At 36.0% G+C, this 18,693-nt stretch overlaps 1 protein-coding gene across 3 annotated transcripts in view; it reads left to right on the top strand.

Annotated features, from left to right (window-relative positions):
- The window catches only part of LOC127634957 (uncharacterized protein C18orf63), a 55,362-nt gene extending 37,328 nt beyond the window's left edge, over window positions 1-18,034 (top strand). For all 3 annotated transcript variants that reach the window (XM_052114732.1, XM_052114734.1, XM_052114733.1), the window contains 10 exons: window positions 1,558-1,669; window positions 2,790-2,831; window positions 3,536-3,612; window positions 5,919-6,025; window positions 6,293-6,389; window positions 9,022-9,107; window positions 10,907-11,090; window positions 13,571-14,071; window positions 14,616-14,693; window positions 16,963-18,034. In XM_052114732.1, coding sequence (XP_051970692.1) covers window positions 1,558-1,669; window positions 2,790-2,831; window positions 3,536-3,612; window positions 5,919-6,025; window positions 6,293-6,389; window positions 9,022-9,107; window positions 10,907-11,090; window positions 13,571-14,071; window positions 14,616-14,693; window positions 16,963-17,088 — 1,410 coding nt within the window. In that variant the 3' untranslated portion in view covers window positions 17,089-18,034. The remainder of the gene's footprint in view (window positions 1-1,557; window positions 1,670-2,789; window positions 2,832-3,535; window positions 3,613-5,918; window positions 6,026-6,292; window positions 6,390-9,021; window positions 9,108-10,906; window positions 11,091-13,570; window positions 14,072-14,615; window positions 14,694-16,962) is intronic.
- Window positions 18,035-18,693: the final 659 nt, after the last annotated feature.

Below are 18,693 nucleotides of genomic sequence, written 5' to 3'. Positions count from 1 at the left end.
GAGTCAAGACCGCACCCATCCGATCTGAAATCACAACCTGCGCATTTTCATTCAATAAGGTTTACACTTTAGAAATATTGGCTGCACAGATTCATAAATTTGTTGTTATTTTGGATATGTTTATTTGAAATGTCTCTTTATCTTTGTGCTTTTTGGATAATCAGTCATACAAATATTTTTTATATTATTCGGATGAATCCGTTATTCCTTTTGAAGTCATTATTCGTGCCTTTCCGTATAAGGTATTCAGTAGTGATGGGCATTTTGGCTCTTTTCAGAGAACTGGCTCACCAAAAAGAGCCGGCTCTTTAAAAAAAATATGTTTTGTATTTTTTTGTCAAACAGTTTGAGATAGTTTGACTATAATTTGTGTTAAAACAATTCTAATTAAATTGTTAAATGAAATAATACTCTATCTAAACAACAATGTATTTAAAAATACATTGTTGTTTAGATAGATGTATTTAAAAATACATTGTTTGTTATGAAAAAGACTGCTATAAAACATTTGCATTTAAAGTGTAACTTTTTATTGTATATAAACAAATTGCATATAAATCTAACCATTCAAAACGAATACAGTCTGAACAGCATAATAGACGGCACTACGTGATATGAGCGTGAAGCTATCGTCTGTGTTACTCAACTGCTTTCGGGTCCTTGAATAATGTATAACATGTGAGTAAGGGCAGCCGGTGGAATTTCTGGTGCCCTCCTAAGGAATTGGTGCCCTACGCAGACTGCATAGTATGCGTGTACTGAGCTGCGATACTGATAATAAAATATTGCACCATATAAAATAAAAATAAATAACAATTTGCAAAACTGCAGCATCCCACAAATTGAAATAAATGTAAAAAAGAAGGATGCTATTACGCATGTGCATTTAAAGTATACATTTTTTAATGTATATAAACAAAATGCATATGAATGTAACAATTAAAAATGAATACAATCTGAACAACATAATAAATTGGCCCTGCCCTCCCTCACACATCTTTGGTTCATTGGTTGACACTGCTTGTCTGATTGATAGGAACAACAGGTGAGGCTGTTAGTCTGAGGAGACTTGAGCATTGCTTGAGCATTTAGGCCTATATTATTGTATTTCTTTGAATTTGTTAATTCTATTCATTTAAATCTTTTGATTATTCATATCTTACATTTTTAATATTTTTATAAAAAGATTTGGCTCTTCTGATATGCAAGCCGGCTCCCAACGTTCACCTACAAGAGCTGGCTCATAGAGCGAACTCGTTCGCGAACAACCCATCACTAGTATTCGACTTTGGGCACATCCCTACTGCATAGTATTGCAATGTGCATTAAATTAGTATCTAAAACTCTATAGAGCATTAAACTTAAAAACTAATCTGTGTGGGTGAACATTTAACTCGGTTTTAACAGCACGCAGGTGGACATTTCAACCTTGTAACAGCTACAGTATGTGTAATGAACCACATAATATAATTTTGCATTATTTCGCAACAGTTATGTAATTTGATGAGATCAGGCTCATACTCTTTATGCTAATCATTAAGTCTTTCTTTTTCCTAGTTCAACCCTCCTAAAAGGGTTTTGCCTTCCATTCTGCAGAGCTGTTTGTTTTATTCAGTGACTGCGAAACTGGCCCCCAAATGGAACAAAGCTGGCCAATACCTCATTGCAGGTGAGAGACAATATCCCTGAGACAATACACCAACAAAAGCCTCATTATTACCACATGATTGTGGTAGATTGCAAAAAGTTAAGAATGAATTTTGATAGTATGCATTCATATGACACAGGCATTAGGTCAATTCTCACTAAAGAAAATACTGTTGTGTTTTGTTAATTGCTTTTAGTAAGGTCTTGCTAGTGTAAGATCAGGGTAAAGTTCAGTTTCTGGCTGATTTTGCTGGTGTGTAATCTAACTGTTGCATCACCTTTACCTTGAGCCTTCTTTCTAGTGCAGGAATGAGTAATGCATGGAGGCTGGATGCTCCCTCCATCTCATTTACTGAGCTAATATTTTATTGCCTTGGCTCAAGAATTGTGTCAGCAACTTTATTTTCAGTTCAGCCTCAGTTTAACAATAGACATGTGCTAGGATCAGACCATATTCATTAAGCTTTGGAATTTAACAATGAGATGATGAATCACTGTGACAGTTTAATGTTACTAATTAAAGTAACAGTATCTAATACTTAACAAGCAAATATGTATGTGTGATGCTCCCAATCAACAGCCAATGAGCAGGTAACCAACCATTATGGTTTGTCAACAAAGTATTTGTAGATATTAAATATTTTGAAGAGAAAGTCAGTACTTGATAAGAAAATCAGACGGTTTGGTGCCATTGTGTTGGAGGTCACACCTTGAAAACTGTGGTTTGGTCCTTGAGCAAAGTTAAAACAATAATATATTAGTACAATAATGTGACATATACCTTTAAAATAATTGCATTAATGTATTTTAAAGGTATATGGTATAAGGTAATTTTTTTTTTTTTTACATTTGTCAATTGAGTAGGTAGGCCTGTTAATTAATTCAAATATTAGGCTTATATTTAGTATAATTTGTCATACAAACTGAAATCTGTCACATATCGATTTGTTTATTTTGGAACAATTCAAACTATTTTCCAAAATATACTGAAGATACAAAAGGAAATGGAGGGGCAGTTTGCACTCTATGGGGAAATTGATTAAAAATACAAATGTTTTATTTTCACTGGCTTAATGGACGAGAAATTATTGTGTGACGCATTGTGGAAAAGAAGAACAGCAGTTTAACAGATTTTTTTTCAGGAAAAGACTTCCTCAGTCACTCTGGAAAACTAAATTCAGTAGGTAGGTGGGAGTTTTCTATATACTTTGGCACAGGACATTGCTATTTCTATTCACATTGTTAGACAGGTATTTCCCTTTTTATAACAATTAAACATGCAGCTTTTATAACCTCATGTTTATTACATGGCCATTTTAAATGCATGTTTTGGTGAAAGAAAAAAAAAAAAAGTTAATACAACACAGTTAAATGGTGAAAAACTTGGTGACCTGTTACAGGACCTAGGACATTCCCTTACACATTCATATAAATTCTTTAACATAAAAATATTTATGTTAATAAAAGATATATATTCATGAACATATTACGCATCAACTACTGGTACACTAAAAAACAGCACCTTGTAGCTTTTGTAGTTATGCTCTCCCAGTCTTAGAAGTTCCTTTTTGGCCTACTTTTAAATATTCAGCTCATATCATTCCTTTAATCATTTGCCCTATTCTGACTTATGTTTAAGCTGCAGTTTATCATGTTATGCTCTCATAAAGCCTAGATGTCTTTCACAGTTCACTCACTAACTGATGATGACAGACACAGTTGCCCTCTCTCTCTCTCTCTCTCTCTCTCTCTCTCTCTCTCTCTCTCTCTCTCTCTCTCTCTCTCTCTCTCTCTCTCTCTCTCTCTCTTTCTCTCTGACTGACACTGACTTACTCTCATGACTTCTGTGGCTGTGCTCTTACATGTACTCCTCTGTGTTCACTGACAGTGCTAGAGCTGAATGTCACAGAGACTCAACTGTGTGTCAGTGTGGAAGCCAATACAGTAAGGATTTCCCCAACTGTGGTAAGCTGTCAAACACCACCAGCCTGTATTCACAAACCCCAGTCTAGTCTCTTTTAACATATGGTCAATTTACTACCATTATCAAGTGGAACATATTTGCTATAATTTATGCCCTGTGCCTCAGTCACTTATCTATATTATTTCAGTCTGAGTGTGATCAGGAAAGACAGAGACTGTCCAATACCTCTATGCAATAAAAGCTTAAACTGCTGATTCAGATCACTGATGTATCTGTTAGTTCAAGGCTGTACAGTACTGCTCACATTAGAAATGTTAATTTATAAGATTCAAAGACTAATTTTAACCTGTGCATGATACGTTTCATCTATAGTACTTACATTTTTTTTATTTCTAGTATGCTAATTAATTGTAATTTGTGCGAATGATTTTTTTTTAGCACCGATGCTAACCCCTAAAAAAATAAGCATGCAGCCCAGTGTTATTGCCTTAATCAGTGTTTAAAGAGCATTCAAACTATCATCATTTATAATTTGATTAATTATTACTACTGTCTGAAATAATGACCCTTGCTGCAACATTGAGATTGTAACACAACTTGCCTTGTGTTACTGTATGAATTGTTGCAAAGCTCAGACAGAGTGTTTGATGGATAAGAATGCGTAAGCTTCTTTGGAGGGTGTGGAAAGAGTCATGCCACTTTGAATTTAACTGATTTCTGGTCAACGGATGGGTACATTAGGGTATATTGCAGCAAAAGTTAAAAAACATTTTTTTTTATAAATGTCATACATTTTTGAGTCAAGAATATCAAGAAGTTTTCTCAGGGTTACAACAAATGTCCTGAACAAAATGTGCCTTTTCATAAAAATGTCAAAATATGGATTTTATTTGGCATGACAAATAATGTCATCAAATAATAATACTTTTTTTTTACTTCACAAACTGTCTTGATTTTTTTTTTTTTAAGAAATTAAAGAAATAATAAATAAAGGGGCATGAGTATCTCAGGATTTAGAGACGCTGACTACCACCCCTGGAGTCCCGAGTTCGAATCCAGGGTGTGCTGAGTGACTCCAGCCAGGTCCCCTAAGAAACCAAATTGGCCTGGCTGCTAGGGAGGGTAGTCACATGGGGTAACCTCCTCGTGGTCACTATAATGTGGTTCTCGCTCTCGGTGGGGCCATGGTGAGTTGTGCGTGGATGCCGCGTAGAATAGTGTGAAGCTCTGCGGTAATGCGCTCAACAAGCCACGTGATAAGATGCACCAATTGACAGTCTCAGATGTGGAGGCAACTGAGATTTGTCCTCCGCCACCCGGATTGAGACGAGTCACTACGCCACCACGAGGACCTAGAGCACATTGGAAATTGGGCATTACAAATTGGGGAGAAAAGGGGAGAAAAAAATAAGAATAAAATATTTTTCTGTAGGACTCATGCCAACATTTCTTCTTTCAATAAGTTCAGCTTTTAATGAGACTATTGAGATTTTTTTTTTATATCTCCAAACTGTTACACCACATAGCATATTTGACTCAGAGCCCAAGAAAAAATATGAAAATTACTTTGAAATCAGTATAAGTGAAAACATGTTCATCACGAAAGGGGTGTATTTAAGTAATAGCTGTGTGAGCGTTGCTTTTTATAAGCATTTTCTAATACATTTAATTGATCTGAAAAAAAGAGCATCAAGACGTTGACTCATATAGTTTACTTTATATATTAATATTTATATACTTTTTTAATCTAAATAGATAACAGACACATTAATGATATAATGATTTACGTATGTGTCAGGTTTGAGGAAGGAGAGCAAGGACTCATATGCAGAGAATAACAAAAAACAAAATGAAAAACCCTGAAGGGCAAAAACACAGTCCAGGGAGCTAGTGGAGACAAAAGAAGGCTAGTGGGAGACAAGGACCGAGAGGAGGGCTGGTCAGGAGACCACAGTCAGGCAAATAGAACAGGAACCAACTGACAAAATCAGACTAGACACAAAGACTAACAGTGAGAACAATGAACAGACACTTTAACAGGGAAAATATCCACAATGAACTGTCAAAATACAAAGTGAACAGGCAGACAAAATAGAGGGAGAAATGCTAATGATGGAACCAGGTGAGCTGATGAACTAGTCATCAGGTAAACAAGGGGACAGGACAGAGCACATGGCAACACCAACAGAAATAATGTGCTCACACAACACAAGAGACAAGACATGGGTGTCAGGATCCTGACACAAAGAATATTTGTAGGCATATACCTACCATAGCTTTGTTGAATTGTAATGTTTTTTCCAGTCTTTATAAGAAGTATTAATAAGTGGTTTGTGTCTTCTGCCAGATAGAGGATTTTGATTTTCCTACTCCAGTGGTGAAAAACTTCCTCCAATCTAATGCTGCTGTGCTTCACACAGTCATGCCAAATAACTGGTGCCACATTCTGCCAAGGTGTGTTTTGTGTGTGTGATGATCAGTCTCCTAAAGTAAGACTGGTGGGATAAGATGAACTTGCTTCTACCTTCATTTAGAACTCTAATTGTTGTATATTTTCTCACATTGTACTAGGTTTGTAACAATGAAAATAAGACAACATCTTGAACAAAAGAATATCAAAGCATTAAATGTTTCAGAATTTATAAAGATTTTGCACATTTTAATCAACATTTTAGTATTTTTCCTGCATCGTTTTGCTTGTGTGTATTTGTGTTTAAGCAGTATGAAGAAAGGGCAGATCATCAGTATCAGTCGCAGGATTCCACATGATTGCCCATTCCAGTCTTACACAGACTTGCAAAAGCACTGGAACAGCATGGTCACACACACACACACACACACACACACACACACACACACACACACACACACACAGAGGTTGTTTCACTATATAAATGAGGACATCTCATAGACTAATGATTTTCTATTCCCTAACCCCTATCCTAAACCTAACCCTCACAAACTGTGCACATCTGTAGATTTAACGCTAAACAAGATTTGGCCAATTTATAAGCCTTTTTTACTAGTGAGGACCACCTAAAATGTCCTCAATAGTGAGTTTTCAACAAGTTTCACTATATTAGTGAGGACATTTTAAAACATTTGGCACTCACAAATATAGTGAAATTTGTACACACACACACACACACACACACATGCACACACGCACACTAACAAAGTGGTATGATAGTACAATATTTCAAGAGACTCATCAGGCTAGCGTTAGAATGACTGTCATTTTACAAACAAGACAAAGTGTAAAAAGTGATTTAAGCTGCATCAGAAAGAGGACATTACCAATTACCAAACTCCATTGTTGCATTAGAGTGCAGCCTTCAAAATAAATCCAAAACTTATCAAACTAAAATTACGTGTAAACTGTTTGATCTAATTTAATAGCATACATTTTTTTAGAATTTTTAAATGAGTTTTTGAATGAGATTGAATTGTTGTGTTCACTGCGTTACAAGAGAAAATGTAATTTAACACTTTGTGAAGTTATTAGTGCTAAGGCAAGCATCACGAGCTGGGTTTCCATTCAGGGGCGATTTATATAAATTTTTAAAGGAGGGGCCACAGAGGGGCCAATTTAATAACACATGTCAATATTCTATGATTCTGTGCTCATGAAATGTGAACTCAAGACCTAATACACAATGAATGTAAAAAAATAAACTTGTTACCAATACTTGCATTATTCTATTATACATTATTTTACATTCCTCTTATCAACTCAATAACAACCATAAATTCAAAAAATTCTCAAATTTGAATGAATAGGGCGATCACGTTTGGTATCCAAATGATAATTTAAGTGCAAATTTAAAATTAGCATAACATCATTGGATGGAAACCCAGCAACAATTACTTATGCTCATTCTACAGTATTAAACTTTGGCACATAAATCCCCCCACATCATATAATATCTAAAGCCATCAGACACCCAAAGCAGATATCTCTAAGATTGATAAGTTATTCCATCTGACAGATATTTGCTGCTCAATCTGCATGGCAGGCTCAAGTAGACTGACAGTATAACAGAGCTGCTGTTCTGTACTTTGAATTAAGTGTTTTGGTTTCCAAATTGATCAGTCTGCTGTGTCTAGGATGCAAGCAGCTCTGCGTTACCCCAGGCAGTTTATAGTGAACTTAATGTGCTGTGTCCTGCGGCAGCAGGTCTGTGAAACTTGAAAGTCTATCTTTTCAAGTGCTGGTGCTTTGTAAAAGTGCTGCTTTTGCGAGGGGAATGAAACAGGCTAGTGGAACGCAGGGGTCTTGAGAAGAGTTTTTAAAAGTTAAACTTTTTTCAGCTTGATAAAGCGATCCTTGCACCAGATCTAATTCATAATTTTTTTTCTCTTAAAACAGTATGCTGTACCTGCAGACGTGATGTTAGGCTGATATTCACACCTCATGCTAGTGACAAGAGTATGCAAATAAATATTACGATTTTAGCTGGGGACAAGTGTATATTATCTCATATATTGAGAGTTAAATGACTGCTATGTCTATATGGCGCCAGCCTCCGTATACCTGGGTATGAAAAAATCCCATAGACTTACATTGAAGGAGAGACCTGAGCCATACCTAGGGACCAGAAAATCATAGAGACTTGGGGGTGGGCTCTTTTGGGCCACTAAGCAACCAGCAGAACATCTTAGCAACTGCATATTAACACTTTATGCAGTAAATACAACATAATTTATCATTAAATCTTGATGATAATACTTCAAGAAGTGTTTAGAGAATGCTGCCGAAAACAGACAACAAGCTATTAATGGTGATAATGCCTTTGGACAACATGAAATTTACATAACCCATAGGTACATAGTCCACAGGTACATAGTAAGCGCGGGGGGGGGGGGTTTACGAGGACATTTGTTTAGGTTACAAACTGGCAATTACAAGTGTGTTATGCTATACATGTTTAAGGTTAGGTTAGGATAGAATCTATAGCTCGTACAGTATAAAATCATTATGTCCATGGAGAGTCCTCATAAGGATAGCCGCACCAGCATGTTTGTGTGTGTGTGTGTGTGTGTGTGTGTGTGTGTTTTGTGCACTGACTTCCCACTTCTGTTTGGATTACAGGTCAACATCTAACCTTTGATCACAAACAAATTCACTCACATGGGCTTCTCTTCACAGAGAATTTGTCTGTATGTGTAGACATGCACGATTGCCCATTTATATTGTATGTACACCATATGTTTAAGTCTACACCATTTCCAAATATTTGTTAAAAGTGCTTATGTGCTTACAAACACAATTACACAGGCAAACATGACAAAATTTGCCAATTAAATGGAAACTGCATTACTGCATGTCATTATGTACTTCATATGTTCATGTCTCACTTGGTCTCTCTCGTTCTGTGTGTCTTGACCTTTTAACACCTTTTCTCTGTTTCTTTAATTCTCTCTCTTTCTCACGCTCTTTTGTGTTTTAGTATGGCTATCAGCTGCCTTCAGTAAGGGAAGAGGAAATGATCTACTGCAGTGTGCACTTTAAACCAATAGGAGACAAACTGTTTACGTATCCTTTAATAAAGACAGGTTTATGGTCCGTTGCTTATTTAACAAACTATTGATTTCATTAAGAAAGTATTGATTTAGAATAATCACACAGTCTCAATAAAATACCATACCAACTAAAATCTATACTGCAGTTTTACATTCTGTTTACAGTTATGCAGCTTTCTGCCTTGGGATGTTTATTTTTCATTTATTGCATTATTAGTAGAAACAAATATAGTTTGACTTTGTTTTTCATGATTGATACATTGATACAGACTGGAATTCATACAGTGTGATAATGACACTTAGTGTGCACCTAGTGCTATGCATTTTGTTTCTGTGCAACGGGTATGACTTTTGAGAATTTAGCAATTTTTTAGAATGGAATTCTAGCGTACTGCATACTGCGTAGTGTGCACTACACTGGCTGAATTTAACAGTATAAGAAATCAATATTTCAATTGTAGGCTATTATTCTATAATACTGTGGAAAATGTTAAAAGAATATATATTTTTAAATGTATTTTTATTTTATTTTAAATTTTTTTAAAATATAAATAAATGTATTGATTTCTGTCTTTGAGTCGAGGAGATGTAAAAATTCACATTGAAAATGGAATGTCAAATACAAATACAGTATTTGTGAGATTGTGAGATACAGTATTTCTCATACAGTAGTATGCTCATACTGCACATTTTGGCAAAAGTTATCAGGGTACTCCATACCAGGGGTTTTCAAACTGGGGTCCAGGGACCCCAGGGGGCTGCAGTGGGGTGCTTGGGGGTCCGTGGAAAATTTCTGATATATTAGAAGTTAATGTCACGATTCCCCGTTGTCTGCTCAGTGTTTCACCTGTCACCTCTCATAAAACTACACTTCCCATAATTCCCTGCCCTCATCATTGCCTGTCATTTATTGTTCTCACCTGTGTCTCGTTTGATCATCACTCTCCCTGTGTACTTAAGCCCCATTGTTTGTTCAGTCCCTGTCGGTCATTGAATGTAGATGTTGGTAAATGTAAAGGTATATGTTCTAATGATTTCTGTTCTCCTGCTCTCCTTGGATGTTTTAGTGTTTATGTTTTGTTTTCCCCACGTGGATGTTTTGTTTGTTCCCCATATTGTTTCATTCTGAGTTACCCTGTTCACCGTCTTGTTTCACTCATTAAAGAAGCTGCTTTTAGATCCCCACTCCTCGTCTGCATTCGTCTGATTCGTAAAAGTTAAATTATAAACGTAAACATTTACCAAAATGGAAATTATTAACGTTTCACTTGTTTATCTAAGGACTAAAACTGATTTCAATAGAATTAAGACAATATTATTCTTCACATTATAAACACAGTATAAATGGGTCTTTACACATAAAAATATATCACTGCCTTTGTTTTTGTTATTCAGCATATATTCAGGGGTCCTTTGCATAAAAGAGTTTGAAAACCCCTGCTCTATACATGCAATACAGAACATTTGCATACTACACGCAGAATGCATAAACTGTGAAAATAGCAAGACAGTGGCGTGATAATATGCTGTTCCATACACAGCCTTTGTCTGGTTTAATTCCATAGGAGGCTCGGAATTCAACTCCTTTCCAAAACATGTCTCCCATTATTAATGTTGCATAGCCCCCTTGTTCACACCGGCACTAGTTCCATACACATAAATTATACCATCAGGTCTGCTTTGAAATGTCCATTTACAGAGACAAATTAAAGACAGCAAGAATGCAAAATGATAATTCAGTAGTGTTTGTTCTTTTGGAAATCTTATATATGTTCTCTCTTGGCAGACATGTATCCTTAATCTCCTGCTCAGATATCCACTGTGCTGTATACGCACTCAGCCAATACAGTGCTTTCCCAGAGTTGACCTGCAAGGGGTGCTGAGAACCTTCATATCAGAACTGTGGGAAGGACTGGAGTTTGTGTGTGGGTTTCCAGTGCAGATGGCCAGCAAGCCTTGCTACTACAACAATGAATTGATCAGACCAATCTGTCAGGTATTGGTCATGCACGTGTACACAATCACAAGCATTCATTCAGACAGTTATGAGCTGCTCTGAGAGTCAGATTTCTCTCCTGCTGATTAACGTGATGTAACGATAAATTGGATGTGACATTACTGAATAGTGTCTGCTGCTTAATACTACTCTGGACATTGTGTTGATTAATCTCACTGGCTCATTTGTAATGACAAAGCTCATCTGCAACCCAGATGTAAAAGGATGTGTTCAATTGTTGATCTGTGCCATTGAGATGCGTATGCTAACCAGGTTTTACATTAATGTTGTAAGTGGATTATGCAGACAATGTTAATCCCTTGTTTAAAAAAGAAAAAATTATATACTGTACACATACAGAAGTGATAAAATGAGACAGCAGCTCAAAATGCAGAGCTTCACAATGAATGCAACAACACCAGTAGTACCATCTTCTCCACTTATAATTACAACTACTCCCTATTATTTCCACTCTCACTGCCGTGAAGAATAAAAAGGCAAAAGCGATAATAAAAATAAAAAAGCAACATTTCTAAACTAATACCATAGATACATACTGTATGTAAAATGAAAACAAATGTATTTTAGCTTTTTCATGTTAAAGGTTTTGCAGTGCGCTAGTTCTTTGTATAGGTTTTTGTAAAGATGTGCATTTTTTAATACAGTACTTTTTATTTAGCTTTTCTTCTTTTCAAAGTGATTGTATGAACAGACAGGCACAGTTTATTTAATAAACACTGCAAACATGGAATTTAAGAATGGAGACCCCTGGGATCAGTGGATGAACTAAGAAATCCTGAAAGTACTTAGAATATAATAACTTACCTAAACTTAAAGTGAAAGTGGAGCAAATGACATACAAGGAATGTATATGGACAGTGGCCAATGTATTTAATTAATGTTTATTATTGGTATAGTCTTACAGCCTTAAAAAAACAATCCATTTGTTTGTAGGAATAATGTAAGCCTGTCATTTAAAACATATAGAGTTTCCAGACAGAACAATATCTGACACTACATTAGGTAATTTCTTCCATGTGGTTGTTGTTGGCACTTGCAGAGAGTCTTAACAGTCCGCCAGATGGGCTAAAGTTTCATTTATGCTGGCCTTTATGCTGGCCAGAGTTCACGTTGATGTTATTAAACTTTGACAAATGCTGTGGAACATGATGTGAGACACTACAGTAAATGGCAAATGGAAAGTTGGCACATGGGAAGCTTTCATTAAGCTCATAATGATTGATAATGATAACGTAGGCCACCAGTGATTATATGATTGTGTTTAATTCATTTTGGATGTTGAAGAAGATGATCCTTACAGATTTAATTATTGGAAAAGTCATTTTTCCATGTGACTGTGAAAGCTCATTGCTCTGGAGGGAAAGTTAGCCAGCTTTGTTGCAACAGACTGTATATGGGTCATTTTACAATAATTGTTGCAATCCATGTCTGAGCAATCCCACATTAAAATGAGCAATTCCTCATAAATTAAAGTTTTGAAAATATTATGTATTGCTATTTTTAAGATTTGACAATCAAAAATAATAATAATTTAAAAGGTTGATAAAATAGTTTTTAATGTCAAGATTTTATAAAAACAGCATTTCTGCCTCTACACTTTGAGTACATTGAAAATATAACCATATAAATTTAACATTTCAAAAGACTTTCTTGGCTACAATTACAGAAAATATATGAAAGTTTATTTAAAAATAATTATTTACTGATTATATTGATTATTAAGAAAATAGTAATAGTATATATAATACAATTAATGTAAATGTCCTTATTGGCCAGATAATGCAAATGTCTTTTTTTTTTTAAGAAATTGTTGTTTTGGTAAGTCTTTTCTATGTGTCTTTGGTGTTACCACTTGTACATTGATATAACAGAACTGTCTTTTGGTATTAATTTTAAACAATTATTAGGCTCTCTGATATATATTTATTGAAGAATAAAGCCATGGTCACACTAGGCTTTGAGCAAGCAAAATTATTTAGGACAACCACACCGGACAGGATATTATCTCATGCTCGAAGGTTAATGTTTTTTTTTTTTATAAATAATAAAATGTTAAAAATGTTAAAACATACCATATACTCATCTGAATCAATAAAAAAACATGCAGCTTTGAAATATGTGTTCTTTGTATTAAGCAAAGAGGTCAATGTACTACTGTATGACATTTCAGTCTTCTATTGTTCGCACGTCTTCCCAACATTCAAGGTGAAGGTGAGAGTTCACCAAACTTAAATTTTGTCTGCAGCGGAAAAAAAAGTTTCTTCGCATGAGCTTGCGTTTTCAGTCTCCAGTGTTTAGAAGCATTTTAATGGGAGTGATGAGAGCGCAAAATCTAGTCTGACCATATCTGAAAGGTTTTTATTACATTTTCTCATCTGGTTTGTCACATTTATTGTAGAATTACCCATATGTGTACATTTGACACCTTTTACAAACTTCTGTTTTCCTCAAATTCTTAGTGCTCTGGGGCACTGCCTGTGAATTTGACAACAGAAAACACCAGCAGGGCTGTGCTAAATCAAAGACCCAGCAGCTGGACTTCCTCCAACTGCGCAAGACCATCCACTTCCTCTCCCGCAAATGCTCATTTTACACACAGCCAGTCTCAGTCTGTGTTTCAGAGGCCAAAGCTTGTGCCAGTCTTCAAGAACAAATCACACATCGGTCATGTGAACATGATGACCAAGACCCCTGCAGAGAAACAGCAGAAATTAGAAGGGCAGAAATTGACTGCAATTATAAGGCCTGTTCCATCTTCCAGTCTGTCATCTTCTTCCAGTCTACAATGCTCCACCCCATCAGCCATTTTTGACCAGTTAAAAAGGCCAGGCCCTGAGCGGTTGACCTTATCCATTTCTGTGGGTCAAAAGGCCATCAATAGGGTCGCTCAGGTTCTGCCACAGCAGCCTTTTGTTTACACACAGCCCCAACGCATGCCTGAGATACCCAGCAACAGAGGGGTAAGTAAGCCATGCAAACAAGCCAACATGATCAAATGGGAAATTAACATGTTGGTTAAACTGTGATCAACTTTCCCTCTAGTGCTACTGATAACACGTTGCAGGAGCAACTTTTATGACATGGGTTTTTGTCCCATGAGAACCAGGAAGAAAGCGTGTTAATATAAACAATATTGGGCATGATTCAGATGTTGAATTTTCAATCTAAAATTCAATTTTTACTCCATTGACAGTTAGGTTTAGGGTTGGGGTTTGGGTTAGGTTGTTTAGTTAATACATTATGTATTCCTGTTGAATGTATAACATCATTAAACAACTAAAAACTCATCCACTCTGTGGACACTTCAGCAAGCACCACTCACATTTTCTTCAGAAAATGTAAAAATCTTGTTTGTAAATTGCTGTACTCACAGTAGACATTACAGTTGATTTCAGGGCACAGCTTTAGAAAGACAAGACAGATGAGGCGGTGCCTCAAATATTAATGAGTAATGTTGACAGAAATGTGTGTATTTGCTGCTTCTGATGCTGTCTCATATCTTAGGGAGATGTATTTGAGTCAAAACCAAAGAGACTCAAACAGAGTGTGCAAGACGTGGAGAAATATGCAAAAAGCAATAAGGTACTTTAGGATATTTTTACCTTATTTTACTAGTACTATATATGCTCATATTTATTTACTGTACTACTAATGACCCATATATCATACAGTTCTGTGAAAAAGTATTTTACTCTTTCCTGATTTGTTCTATTTTTGTGTATATTTTTGCTAAACTGTTTTAGATCTTCAAATGAGATAACATAAAACAAAGGCAACCTGAGTAAACACAAAATACAGTTTTTAGTTGTTATAGAAGCAAAAAAGTTATCCAACACCTATATCACCCATGTGAAAAACTATCTGCCCCCTTAAACTTAATAGATGGTTCTGCCATAGGCGGAAATCGCGGGGGATGGGGGGGTTGTCCCCCCCCTAAAAATATCATTAAAATATGTCTATTGTAAATAATATAATGATATATTCTTAAAATAATTGTTTAAGAAATAAAATAATACAAATGCAAACGGGGCAACAACAAAAAAACCCTTGGTGTCCCCTTCAAAAATTGCTTTATTGTTGTAAAATATATTGTATTGTTGCTCAAATGTTTATTGTCCCCCCCAACATTTTGATGAAATTTTCGCCCCTGGGTTCTGCCACCTAACCAAACACTTCCAATAGCTGGAGATCAGTCTTTCACAATGCCGTGGTTGAATTTTGGTCCACTCTTCTTTGCAGAACTGCTTTAGTTTAGCAACATTGGAGGGTTTTTGAGCATGAACTGCCCGTTTAAGGTCCTGCCACAGCATCTCAAGCGGGTTCAAGTCAGGATTTTGACTAGGCCACTCCAAAACTTTAATTTAGCTTTTTTGAGCCATTTAGTGATGGACTTTGTCTTGCTGCATAATCCAGTTGCGCTTGAGCTTCAACTCACAAACAGATAACCGGACGCTCTCTTTTACAATTTTCTGGTAGAGAGCAGAATTAATATTTCCCTCAATTATTGCAAGTCGCCCTGGCCCTGAAGCAGCAAAGCATCCCCACCCCATCACACTACCACCAACATGCTTGACCATAGGTATGATATTCTTTTTGTGGAATTCTGTGTTTGATTATGCCAGATGTAACGGGACCCCTCTCTTCCAAACAGTTCAACTTTCGACTCATCAGTTCACAGAACATTCTCCCAAAATCTTTGAAGATCATTGTGGCAGGGCGGAGGTTGGGGCCATGCCACGATTCCGCACATCAGACCCCTAATTAGGCTGATTAAGCTGTAAGCCTCTTTATTGGTCCAATGGCGGTCTCCAATAATACGGGTGAAGGTCTCTGCGCGTTGTCTTTCCTTTTACGCAACACAACAAGATTAAATAAAATAAATTTTCTCTTATGTATTACCTCGTTATTTCATCTCACTCCATAAATGAAAAAGGTTTTAATGATATCTGAGCATCATTAAAAATGAGCGAATATTTGATTATTCTTTTTAACTCTTTAATTATATTTTACCGGTTCATATTATGTTTACACAATCAAAGATACATCAGTATAGCCCCCATGGAATTGCATACACTTGAATTTAACTTAACATTTTCTTCAGTAGAGGTCACGGCCACTATTACAGATATAAGTTGACCAACATAACTTCTCTTATATTAGCTTTGGATTGGCCATGTCCTGGTTTCCCGGGTACACTTATCTGGAGAAACATTAAATTAAGACTTGCGGTAACATACAAATCATTGAATCTACTTGGGAAAACAATTTCAGAGTCCGTCAGAATAAAATCAAATGTTTACAATTTATTGACCAGGTAATAGAACAATAATTCAAAATCCAATTCATAGAGTAAAATCATTGATCAATCAAATATAATAACAACAATTTGGAAACCGAGGAATTTATAGAAATATTTACCTGTCAACGAAAACTACACACAGCGATCGTGTGGGAAGTCTACCTACCTACCTACCTACCGACACCTATGTGTGTTTTTCTTTGTGCTTAAGTTTATTTTTAAAATTATATTTATACTGTAAAAAAAAAAAAAGAAAGACAAACACACACAGGTGTCGGGCACCTGCCCGTAACTCTCTCTCTGTCACACTAGCGTCTCCGGTTGCCATTATCCCTCTCAGGGGGTTCGTTGTGATGGTTCATACATCAGTATGCCCTTGAACAATAAAACAATAGAAATGTAACAATAAGTAACACCCTGCTATAACAGTTTGTGCAGTTTTCATAAAAGGTGTATCCTAAGAGCACATTTCCAATAATCACCCATCTATTTAGCAAGTTAATGCATATTATTTGTTATAGTTCTAAAGTTTTTTTGCCCCTCTGTTCTCAGCTCTCAAAGGTCAACTCAGCGACTCTGCAGGCTTGGTTGAAGAGTCGAGGATTCTGTGTACGCTCCAAGGACAAGAAAGAGGAGCTAGTGTCAAAGGTCATGATAGTCATAAAAAGTGAAACTTAAGGCACAGGTTGTGTTATTCACCTGAAAACCACACTATTGATGAGATTTTGCATACTAAGCTTTTAATCTTGCTAAACGAGTTTTTGCTTGTTCTATTGGTAAACTTGACTCTTTTGTCATTTCGATAATAAGATTGTCATGTGTTGTTCCATGTTGTTTATTTCACAAGACACTTGGCTAAAGCCATTCTTTCAAGCAAGACCAAACAACCTTTTAAACTGTTTAATTGGATCCAGAGCTTTGAAAGGACTCTAGATAAAGAAAAAGAAAAAAGTAGTTTTCTTTGCATAATTGTTCATACCCTACTACGACATGCAATTTGTAAGAGCACATAACTAAAAAGTTAATAGAGATAGCATGGATAATTTGGTCTGGAAGAATTTGATGAGAAATGTTTAAATTCAGAGACATGGAGACATTGGAATCTTAGCAAATCTGAGCACAGTTGCAGAAAACACTGATGGAAGTGTGATGCTGACTTTCACCAACCCTAATGACATTTCAGATTCCAAAGACTGTGGAGTCAGAGGCCCTTGACTAAAATGGAAATCAGACCCAGCTACTTTGATGGCTAATGATAGGGCAAAACTACTCAGCTTGCTGTATCTTAAAACAGCAATATCACTCTTGTCTTTTTTTCCTTTTTGACCTTTATTCTAAAAAAAACTGACTTGAAAAGCTTAGCAGTAAGTAGGAAGACATGCAAGAGTAACTATGCACTTCTGAAGGGCAAATTTAGTCAGGCTTTAAAAAGAGCTGTGCATGTTTTGCACATCAAAGTTTTGAATGTGAAACAGACTTCCTACCGCCCCCACTGTGACTAACAGGGCGAATGTTATTCATTATTGTAACGGCTTCCAATGTCAGTATATTTAATTGCTGGATGACTTGTTTGTAACAGCAAAGCAGGAGTTTGTTGAGTTATTGGTTAATAGTTTAAGTCCTTAACCTAAATAAATTTTCCTTAAAAAACATTCCCACAATTTACAGAATCAGGAAATGCAACCATTAAGGGGGAAGGGGGGGGGGGGGGTCTCAAGTACATCCTAATTAGATTTTAAACCACAAGTTTGATAGCAACTCTAAAATGAAACTAGTCAAAATGTGAAAAAAGATGAAGTCAGACAACTGATTAAGTGGGACATTAAGTCAAATCATCTATTGTTATATGTTCTTCCATTACTAAAAATCAGCATTATGTTCATGCTGAATTAATGTGGGATGCCATTGATTTAGCCTTTTGGATCATATCTTAAAAACAATGGCAACAACAAATTATCACACTAGATACTCCATGTATTAATACATCTTGTCCCTCTTCCTTTATTTTTCATTCATTATCGGTCATCAGTGCACCCTAGAATGAGTGCCAGTCGCCATAAGGCACATTAAAAATTCCTCAGTCTCCTGCATGCTGGTTCATGCTCTCATCTCAAAGTACAGGCCTCAGGAGTCTTCTACTGCTCTGATATGCACTGTTTACCCGAGTTCTGACCTGCCAGACTGCACCTAAAACTAATATACAGTATTAAAGAGTCTAATTTACGAGTGCCATTATAATTGAAGCATGCAACTTTACATTTTTTATATTATTGATATACACTC

Source organism: Xyrauchen texanus, chromosome 42 (assembly GCF_025860055.1).
Source record: "Xyrauchen texanus isolate HMW12.3.18 chromosome 42, RBS_HiC_50CHRs, whole genome shotgun sequence".
In the NCBI taxonomy this organism is placed as follows: Eukaryota; Metazoa; Chordata; class Actinopteri; order Cypriniformes; family Catostomidae; genus Xyrauchen; species Xyrauchen texanus.
Note: the sequence above shows the minus strand (reverse complement) of the source record. Positions and strands in the feature narration are given on the sequence as shown.